The following is a 10,735-nucleotide window of genomic DNA, read 5'->3' as shown; positions in this document are numbered from 1 at the left end:
GAGAAGTAAGTGTGATATAAGGTAATAAATTGGATGAATGAAGATAAAAGTATTAGTATTGTAGAAAATATTCTAAAAGTTATATAAATAATATATCTCATTATGGATCTGTTGTTCGGAACGAAAAAAACCATTGCTAAAAAAAAAAGAAGTACTTACAAAACAACGAACATAATCGAAATATCCAAAACTATAATGTTTTTTTTTTGTTGCTTTTTTATACTTTTTTAAAAAGGACAATTGAAATATTGAATACTTTCAATCCTTCAAAATGAAAAGCAACCAGATCTTTTCAAACTTCCCTAAGGAAAGTTGAAAAATAATAAGCTTTTACTTTAACGGTTTTAAGTTTTAACTTATTAAAAATTTGTTTTTTTTTATACTATTTTTTTATTTTATGTTTTTAGTCTTTCAGTGAAACATATTCCATTACATTTGATAAAAAAACATGTTAAAATTAAGAAACTGGTTTTCTAACACACTTTTTTTATTATTGGTTAAAATTTATAAATTTATCTCTAACACATTATTTTTTAAACTTTTATCACATTTTTTATTATTAGTTAAAATCTATTAAAAAAATATTATTTTATGATCTTCTTTCTTATTTAATGAGTTTACACATAATTTTATCTTTTTTGATAAAATTTATTTATTAATAAAATGTTTGTTAAAAAAAATTCTAAAAACTAGAAAGTTTATTGCTACTACTGATCTTTATTATTATTTTTTTGTTTTCCTATAGTCAAGTTGAATACTTTTTCTTTAGGATAAAATATATTTGTTACTCTTCTAAATTTTCAAAAGTTATTTTTGTTCCTTTAAATTTAATTTTTTATTCATCTTTATTTAATTTTGAAATATATGCTTCCCATTCTCTAAATTTTAAATAAACAATTTGTGTCCTCAAGGTACTCTATAAAAAATGAAAAAAACGCATAATTCATTAAAAAACAATTATGTATTCATAGAGTGTAAATTAATCTTATATAAAATTAACTTTCAAAGTGACATTAATAATTATTTATGATTAACTAATAATATAAAATTATTTTATAAACATTAAACTGTAATTAATTCTCCAACTATGATTAAAGGTTCTTAGTCCAACGATGTAACTAGTCCCTCTCAGAAATGGAGCTTGAGTTCCTAAACTCCATTCTTATTTATGAATTGCAAAGGGGGATGAAGCAGACAAAGTTCTCTTTTGTGAGGGGATCCATGTTTTATGACTATTTTTTCATCCTACTCATGCTGTCACAAAAAGGACAATATGGATGGCTGAAAAAAGCTACTAACTCCTATCTCCAGGGATCCAAAGCTAGATATACAATCTACTCAAAATATATTGTCAGTGTTCATATCGGAAGGGTCGCTTAGAGACCTCTTGTTGAGGGTGACTTACTAGAAATACAATTGTTATACATTCTGTGACTTTAATAATAATTTCAAACAATCATAATTCATAAAATATAAATGTGTCACTTTTAATATAATTTTTTTACATTTAATTACTAATTTAATTTTTATATTTTTTAAATTTATTTTTTAATCCTTATAATTAATAAAATAAACCTTTTAATCCGTGCTATTTATATTTTATTTTTTTAAAAAAAAATTATCATTAAAATTTTTTAATCACTAAAAAATTTTAATGATAAAGATTTTTATAAAATTAAAATAGAAACTTCAAAAATTAAAAAATTCACTTATTAAATCTCATCAACAAAAAATAAATATTCACTTAGAGATGCTACAAGAATAAATTTCAAAAATGACATTTAGTGATTCATTAACTGTATAAAAAAATAAAATTATTAGTGTATACCGATTAAACCCTTACATAAAAGAAATGTATGTTGTAACAAGCTCGTAACAGTGGAAATGAATCCTCTCTGATTCTTTTTCCACCATTTCTTTCACTTTATAAGTTCTTAGGAAAAAAACAATGAAGATAATTGATACTGTATGGAAAGTAACATTTATTTTGTCCAAAACTTAATAATAAAAGAAGTGAAGAGAAGAAGAAATGGAGAAGATTCAAACAGCCCAAAAGCATAATTATAAACATGAAAAGCAATTAACGGGAAACAACAAAAGGCAGGGATGACAAAAATGTAATTAGTAGGGAGGGGATGCGTAGGACGCGTAGCCATCGGTGGTGCGTAGAGGGAAAGCTATAAAGCCTAAAAATAAGGTAAAGTGGATAAGAATTGGTTAATATTTATTTAATTGTTTAATTAATTAATCAATAGTATAGTATGTGCGGTAGCTACGCCACGTGTCCTACCGAAAGCTTTTGGTGATGGCTTTGAAGAAGTGTGTGAGTGTCAGTCATGCCTATAGGCTATAGTTCAGTTGAGAGAGAGAAAGCATGAAAATTTGTAGTGGGTTTTGGTTTTGGTTTTGGAGTTGGGTTTATAATCTTCAATCTTGTTTGGGAGAGAGAGAGAGAGAGAGAGATGTACATAGCTTCCATGGGAAGGTCTTTCAAGGACTCCTTGAAACTGCTTGAAGCTGATATTCACCATGCCAATACCCTGTTAGTTTCTCTCTTCTTTCTTTCTTTCATCACTCCTTTCATTTCAGTTTTTTTTTCATACCCCTTGTAGAAAAGTCAGTTTTTGTGATCAAAGTTTTTATTTTTGTTTTTAAGTGTTAGACTCAGACACCCTTTGTTTATTTCTTCTGAAAAAAAAAAGGGTTTTGTTTTTATATTTTGTAACTGGATCATCATCGTGATTGAAGTTTATTTTGGTCTAGGAAATGATTCTCCGGGGTTTAGCCTCTGATCTTTGCTTTCCTTCTCAGTCAACCGCCAATTTTCTTCATAAATATGGTGCATTTAATTTTGCTGCAAATTCATGGTTTGAAGTAATTCTATTTTTTTTATCCTCTCAACTTGTGGAAAATTACTGCTTCAGAAACCCGGACACCAACAAATGGTGGACTTCTTCATCTGGCTTCCCGCCTCATGTTTTGTTTGCTTACTACTAGTGACATAGTATATATATATATATATATATCTAACTTTTGGTTTTTAATTTTGTAAATGACTGTATTTTTCTGTTTCATCCTGTATCTTATGCCCAAAACTTTTAGAATTTGGACTTTCATTAACGCTGGATTCATGCGGTTATGATGAGAAGATTTGTTATTGTTTTCATGAATTTATTTATTTTGGATTGTTTTGTGTTTATAGTGACAATTTTTTCTCCTCTCATGATGTGTGTGACATTGTCACTTGTTGGCAGGGGTTGAGTGGTCCCCCGAGTGATTTGGCTGGCTAGCAAATAGTGCATGATGATTTTACCAATTCGTTTCTTCCTGATCTCTGATATACAGTGCATTAGCTTTCTGAGCTACATTGTCATTCTGTGCCTTGTTGTTTGTGCGCGTGTCTTTATTCTTTTTTAGTTTAGTATTTTGAAGTAATGAAGTTTGTTGTGTGTATGATGAGCCTTTAGTGAAATTTGTCTAGAGATGCTACAGATAACAGACTTGAGTTCTGAATGGTGTCCTTTGGAAGGTTGCCTTTTCTTCCTCTCATGCTAACCTTCTGGCTTATATTTACCGCTTCATATTGCAAATGGATGTGTAGGGCGTCAGATTTTCCAAGGGAATATGATGGGACCTGCCTTCAGATGAGAATGTCATACAGTCCAGCAGCACACCTGTTTCTCTTTTTTGTGCAATGGACAGACTGCAATCTTGCTGGAGCCCTTGGACTGTTAAGAATCCTAATATACAAAGTAAGGTTTAAGGTGTTTTGGTTTTTGGATGTTAACTGGGAAATTTGGTCAAAGTCACAACTGACAAATTTTCCTCATGCTGCAGGTGTATGTGGATGGGACAACTACCATGTCTACCCTTGAAAGAAAAGCAAGTATTAGGGAATTCTATGGTATAACATCCTTTATTATTTTAATGTAATAATTAACACATTTGTTTGCATTTTAGTGTATATGAATTGCTGATGTATTGAATTTCTGCATTGATCAGCAATCATATATCCCTCTTTAGTGCAACTGCAAGAAAGTGTGGCAGATACAGAGGATAAAAAACAGAAGGCTGTATGCATGGAGAGGTATCGCAAAAGAGATGATGAGGAGCACAGACAGCCTTCAGACATAGACATTGAAAGAGAAGAAGAATGTGGAATATGCATGGAGATGAATAGTAAGATTGTGTTGCCTGACTGCAACCATGTCATGTGCCTGACATGTTACCATGAATGGTACTTCCTCTCACTGATGCTCTCACATTTCCTTATTTATGGCCATGAACTGTTCATGTTTATTTGGGAAAGTGCTTTATGGATGTGTTTTATTTGGTTCTTTTAATTTCATGACTTATAGTTAGAACTGAATAGCATAAACTTTTCCCCTTTCCCTACACCAGTCTATTTATTTATCTTACTCCCTTTAACAAACTAACTACCTACTATTCTAATTGTCTTAACTAACTCCCCCTTCCCTCTCTTCTAACTCCTAACATAAAAACTCTTCTTAACTTAGCGAAATGAAATAGCATTTTATCATGTATTATTATAATATTGCAGTGATTAGAAAGGAAAAGTGTGTTGCTATTTTGTTGTGGAACTATTTTTGGATATCCAACCTGATTATATTCATTAGAGATCTCAGTTGAAGAGAGTTGAAAGAAACAATTTATAATTTAATTATTACTTCTTAGAATTAGGCACAAAGTAATCTTGGATAAGCTAACACTCTTGTGAGCTTGCCAAGCATACACATTTCCCTTGGGGGTCAATTGTAGGTTAATGGTTTAATTGGAATTGAATGAGAAGTATACTATGGATTTGATTATGAAGCCAACTATTGTCCTTTGGACTTTGATTATTAGATTACATAATTATTGAAGTGGTCTGAAGTGAACTGTCTGGTTAGGATGGCTAGGCATGCACTTCAATCTTCTATTTGGTGTTGTTTGTTTTGATCAAATGCGTTTCACTTGTAAGTTGTATTACATCTTTTGACTGGATGGAATCATTAAAGAGTTGTCTCTCCAGGCTCTTGATGCATTGTCTGCCCGTGTGTTGATGGTCAATCTGCCAATCTGCCATTATGATGTTAACTGGTTATGTTATGCTAAGCAACTCAATATCAGCTATTCTTTTCAATAGAAGGCCATAACAACTTAAATCTAGCCATGCACTGGAACTGCTTTTAGATCTTGTATGGTTTGTCCAAACCTGTTTCAATTTGCTTGGTGTGACATATGACTTTCTCTCATTAGTTCTCTAACCAAATCTCCATGCTTGAGATCAGATTCTCATTTAAATTTATGCATCATCATATGAGATGTATTTTTTTGGTGTTCTCTTTTATTCCTCCCCATATCTCAGTATATGAAATTTTAGTTGTTGTCATCATTCCTACCAGTGCATGCTTGAGTGTTCTCTGCTTGTTTGATGGAAAGCTTCACGTAATTTGCTATGTATTGCAGGAGGACAAGATCACAGTCATGCCCATTTTGCCGTAACAGTCTTAAGAGAGTAAACTCAGGTGATCTCTGGGTGTTCACTGATAATAGGGATGTAGTAGACATGGCAACAGCGACAAGGGAGAATCTTAGAAGGCTTTTCATGTACATAGATAAGTTGCCTTTGGTCATTCCAGACTTTCTCTTTGACACATATGACTCTCACCTAAGATGAGTGTTTGCAACAGCCAGATTTTACTGTCTCTGGTGTGTGGTCTTGGAGGGTTAGTTCCTTTCAATTTAGCAATGTAAACTCAAAAATGTAATTTGATAAATTTAGTTTATATAAAGTTGCAGTGTTGCTTCCTACGTCTTTCAGAAGTATCCAGCCCTGTGTTTACTGTGGGTTGGTGGTGAAGTTGAGATGGTAAATTGTATGTAGGTCATTTGTATATCCTGTACAGATTGAATTACTTGTTACGAAGAGGTTTGCTTATTCTGTGCCTCTAATTATTGTTAAAAATGTGAATCTCTTGAGTTTAGAAATACCTCCTCCCTCCCTAAACTAATAGTATTATATTATTGAATGCATTTGATGGGATATCAATTGCCAACTTCATCGTAACAACTTGGCTAATGCTCTTTCCTTTGTTGTAGTGGGATTTGGCATCCACTTCCGTACCAAAATGGAAAAAGATCATATGCAGTTGGAATAATAGCTGTATCTGAACTGTGGTGTAATTATTCATTTACCCAAGGGTCCACATTTGTTTTGCAACTTTTGTTTTACAAGAAAATGAAATATATTTTTATCTATGGGACTGTAGATGATCCGAATTCGGACTAACGTTGACACTTGACATGGAACTGCCTAATGTGACTAATGTTACATAAAGTGGTTGCGTGTCTTTTATTTTAGAGAGAAGCATTTTTATATGACTACAAGTCTAAATTCAGTGCTTGTTGCTTTAGGCGTTGGTAAAGGTGTTGCAGGGTATAGCAATTGGAACTAAAAAAAAGTTCAGATTTAATTTGGGTTCTAAAATGAAGGATGATCCTTGTAAATGCCTACTTATTTAGGGCTTTTAGCTGATTTTTGCTGATTAAACTTCCATTGGACCATGATTGGATCTCGTTAAGAAGGTCTGCATTTAATTTTTGCTTAAAATTTAAAGCTCAAGTCCATCCCATTTTGTCATATCTAGGTGCATGTGAAGTGAAAGAGCTGATATAAATCCCTTCTCACGAAATGGCGCTAGAATGTTATAAAATGTGAATCTCTTCAATCGGATGCAAGTGTTTGCAAATTTCTTCAACCAGCACATGACAGATATTCACGTAATTGATTTTTTTACTTTATTCAACGGAGAACCTGAATTTACCCTACCGAAAAACTTACTTTTATAGTAGTTTCTTTGAGTAGATAGTGTTTTTCTTTATTACTCCTAGTCTCGGGTAAGATTTTTTTTTTTCTTAAGAAGGACGTTAAAATTAGAAGTCTTTTAATCATTGTCTTAAGAAAAATAATTATTGAAAATTACATTGAACATGTATTAAAATTAAAAATCATGGTAAGTTGTATTAAAAATATTTAAACAGAAAAGAACAATTTCAGTAAACATATATATCATAAAATTATATTTGAAGAAAGCAAATTTGTGTATTTTATTTTGAATGTCTTGTTGATATATGGCTTAATTACCTTTTTGGTCTATATAGTTGTAATATTTTTTTTTTCTTTTAAACTTATATATTGTTTCATATAGTTGTAATTTTTTTTACTCATCAGGTCCTTGCTGATAAGTGTTGACTAACGTCGTTTGAAACGGACACCACTGGTTATCATCATCAAAACTTCCACAGATATAAACTACCACCACCACCTAGAAGTCTGTCGCGAATTAAAGACCTACACCTCCAGCAATGGTTATGGCGAATTGAATAGAAGACTCACACCTCCAATGGTGCTTGCAGGTTGTTGAGAAAGATCTACTCTAAGGGTTATATATATATATATATATATATATATATATATATATATATATATATATATATATATATATATATATATATATATATATAGTACAAGGTTTTTTCAAATTGAAAATGACATCTTCAAAACAATAGATGAAGATAACTAAAAACATAAAAAAATGACAATTATGATATCAAAGTGAGATATTTTAAATTACAGGAACCAAGAGAAATATGTTGTAACCACATTGACCAAACAAGATATTTATGAAAATTGTAGCCGTTGTGGAAGGGTGGAAGCCATGAAGAGCGGCTTAGAAAAGATATATCTGGCATAAATAAACTACTAAAAAACACATTTGGAAGCAGACAAGACTAAGTGGTTAAAATAAAAGTAAAATAAAAATGAAAGCATCTAATAGTAGTAGCCCACAAGATTACCAAAGGTTAATAACAAAAGTGGATTTGTTTAGGCCGCTACATCCATCCAGGGCGAGTGAGGGTCATGTAATTATGTCCTCTCTCTATTCTTAGGCACTTTCCTATTTCTTTCTCATTCCTCTGTATAAATAAAAACACATTGTTCATTCATCAAGTTTGTGCCGTGAGAGAAGAAGGGAGAGAAAAGAAAATGGGTAGAGGAGAAGATCGAGAAGGGGTCGCAGCAGCCGGGGGCTTTTTCTGGTCCTACACCGACGAACCCCATGCCACACGACGTCGTCTGATCCTCTCCAAATACCCTCAAATCAAACAACTCTTTGGCCCCGACCACTCCGCTTTTTTCAAGGTTTCCCCTTTTCCATTCAAATATCGATTTTTTCTTTTCTGGGTTCCTTCCCATTTCTTCAATTTTTATGGTTGCCTGTGGTTTTGGGTTCTGGGTTCTTGTCATTCTTATTCTTCAACCAATGTTCACATTATCAAGTATTTGCTTTATTTTCCCAATTTCATGTTTTTCTTATCTGTGTGTCTGCCAATTTGCACACCTCCTTGTTATTATTTCACTCTTTTCTAATGGATGCCAACTTTCCTTCAATTGGTTTGACAATGTGTGTATTTGAAACTGAGCCACTACTGAAGAGGAATCTACATTGATGTAGTAATCATATGTATGTATACCACTTAGATCTCTTGAGAAAATTCAAGTTGTACAAATCTTTCAAGTTTCAAAAATAAAGTGATGAAGTTGATATCTTTGCAGTGTAAATTTAGACTGTCAACTAATCTGAAATCATGATAGGTATCCCTTAGTGTAAAAGTTAACAAACTTATCATATACAATACAACCATTTATGATTGGATCACAATGTAAAAACCTTTTAAACTGTTAGTACATAAACTATTTATTAAAAAAAATGGCCGTGTACTTTATTGTTTTATTATTAAGTGGTAATTTATTTGAAGATATGTACATTACATTAGATTATGATATGGATTTGAAATGTATTTTAGGTGGATGGATAAGTTTCTACTAATCTGGGTAGGGTGTGTTAATATAGTGTTTGAAATTTGTGTTGTTGCAGATTAGTGGAGTTGTTTTGCTTCAGCTTGGTACTGGTGCTTTACTCCATGATGCTGGCTGGCTGAAGATTTTTTTAGTAGCATACTTTTTTGGTTCATTTCTCAACCAAAACCTCTTTTTGGCTATCCATGAGTTGAGTCACAACCTGGCCTTCTCAACTCCAGTCTACAACCGTTGGTTAGGGATTTTTGCCAACCTCCCTGTAGGTGTGCCCATGTCTGTTACCTTCCAAAAGTATCACTTGGAGCACCACCGCTTCCAAGGTGTAGATGGCATTGATATGGATGTCCCTAGCCTCACTGAAGTCCGTCTTGTGAAAAATATGATTGCAAAAACCATTTGGGTCTTTTTACAGCTCTTCTTTTATGCATTTAGACCTCTCTTTCTTAAGCCAAAACCTCCTGGCATTTGGGAATTCATCAACTTCTCTGTTCAGATAGCACTTGATGTGTCGATGGTTTACTTTTTTGGCTGGAAAGCCCTTGCCTATTTGATACTTTCCTCATTTCTTGGTGGTGGGATGCATCCAATGGCTGCTCACTTCATTTCAGAGCATTATGTGTTCAATCCTGACCAGGAGACTTATTCTTACTATGGACCTCTGAATTATCTAGCTTGGCATGTGGGATACCATAATGAACACCATGATTTCCCAAGAATTCCTGGAAACAAGCTTTACAAGGTGAAGGAGATTGCTCCGGAGTTTTATGATAGTTTAGCATCCTACAGATCTTGGAGCCAGATCATTTACATGTACATTATGGATCGAACAGTTGGACCTTTTAGCCGAATGAAGAGAAAATCCAGTAAAGCCGAATAGATGTTCTAATACACATCATTCATCCCCCCTCCCCCTTTTGATGTCTCCTATTTTGGACAATTTTTATGTGCAACAGAAGAATGTAATGTAGTTTTTGACCCAAATAGCAAGTCATTTGTTCATTAGCCAACATTTTGTGCAAAATATTTTTGGTTTTGGGGATTCCTCCTTCAATTCAAATGCACACATGTTCTCCTTCTCCCCCCTCTCTCTCTTGCGCACACACATGCTAGAAAATGTTCATGATGAATAAAAATATAAAATACCCACAAAATGCAAAGTCTTGTTGAGTGGCTGAGCATTTTACTTAAGGAATGGGAGACTAAATGGAAAATAATCATCATTATTTTAGTCTATATACTTGAGCGGTTGTGCCTATGAACTAGTCACATTAGGACAACGTTATAGCAATTATTTAAGTGATTCTTTCCGGTTTTTTGGGTCAACAGAGCTAAGTTGCAAAAAATAAACTCATTGCTATACCTATCCTGTTACAGATATTGAAGTTTGACTTAATAAAGTCATTCTTGCAAATAATTTTCATGTTGGATTCTTAGGCAAGTCCAGAAAGGCCAGTATGATTGGCAACCCTAGATAATATCAAAAACCAGATTATAAACTCGTGATATGAACAAAAGAAATAAACTATCAACTAGATTTGAAAACATAAGACATAGACCTGTTTTCCGTTATTCTGTCAAAAAAACAACCAAAGATTTTGAGCAACGACCTTGGTCAAGCTGTTGTAGTTGCCATTGCCACCATCATAGACACCAAAGCGCAGAGGAATGAATTATTGTTCAATAATGTTTGGCTTCCGAAAACGATGATGGATGCAGTAGGTAAGATACTATTATACACAAATATTTTAAATTATCTTACCCGGTTTGTTAATAAACCAGTTGCTGTGGTGTAGTGGTTATCACGTTAGTCTTACACACTAAGGGTCCCCAGTTCGATCCTGGGCAGCAACA

The 10,735-nt window shown here is 33.0% G+C and overlaps 2 protein-coding genes, 1 long non-coding RNA gene and 1 other non-coding gene across 8 annotated transcripts; 3 read left to right on the top strand and 1 right to left on the bottom strand.

Annotated features, from left to right (window-relative positions):
* The first annotated feature begins 2,092 nt into the window (after positions 1-2,092).
* LOC114376353 (E3 ubiquitin-protein ligase AIRP2-like) lies at positions 2,093-5,995 on the top strand. Of its 5 annotated transcripts, none has more exons than XM_028334442.1 (6): positions 2,252-2,542; positions 3,255-3,344; positions 3,602-3,752; positions 3,838-3,904; positions 4,003-4,237; positions 5,470-5,995. In XM_028334442.1, the coding sequence occupies exons 2-6, from the start codon at positions 3,301-3,303 to the stop codon at positions 5,678-5,680; spliced, it is 708 nt and encodes a 235-aa protein (XP_028190243.1). In that variant the 5' UTR covers positions 2,252-2,542; positions 3,255-3,300; the 3' UTR covers positions 5,681-5,995. The 5 variants fall into 5 exon arrangements, with proteins under 5 accessions (XP_028190246.1, XP_028190243.1, XP_028190245.1 ...); XM_028334444.1 differs by lacking the exon at positions 3,255-3,344 and adding an exon at positions 2,764-2,839 and having other exon boundaries at positions 2,258-2,542; XM_028334445.1 differs by lacking the exons at positions 2,252-2,542; positions 3,255-3,344 and adding an exon at positions 2,093-2,197.
* Positions 5,996-7,872: 1,877 nt separating this feature from the next.
* LOC114376352 (sphingolipid delta(4)-desaturase DES1-like) lies at positions 7,873-9,935 on the top strand. Its single transcript, XM_028334440.1, has 2 exons — positions 7,873-8,206; positions 8,943-9,935. Exons 1-2 carry the CDS (start codon positions 8,051-8,053, stop codon positions 9,759-9,761), a joined length of 975 nt encoding a protein of 324 aa, XP_028190241.1. The 5' UTR covers positions 7,873-8,050; the 3' UTR covers positions 9,762-9,935.
* A 112-nt stretch (positions 9,936-10,047) lies between these two features.
* On the bottom strand, positions 10,048-10,589 carry LOC114376354. Its single transcript, XR_003658943.1, has 2 exons — positions 10,441-10,589; positions 10,048-10,351 (listed from the first exon to the last, which is right to left on the bottom strand). It is a non-coding gene; the product is annotated as an uncharacterized LOC114376354 (long non-coding RNA).
* A 73-nt stretch (positions 10,590-10,662) lies between these two features.
* TRNAV-UAC lies at positions 10,663-10,735 on the top strand. Its single transcript has one exon. It is a non-coding gene; the product is annotated as a tRNA-Val (tRNA).

The sequence above is a fragment of the Glycine soja genome, chromosome 11 (assembly GCF_004193775.1).
Source record: "Glycine soja cultivar W05 chromosome 11, ASM419377v2, whole genome shotgun sequence".
Classification (NCBI taxonomy): domain Eukaryota; kingdom Viridiplantae; phylum Streptophyta; class Magnoliopsida; order Fabales; family Fabaceae; genus Glycine; species Glycine soja.
The sequence above is the reverse complement of the archived record's forward strand: the minus strand, read 5'-3'. Positions and strand labels throughout refer to the sequence as shown.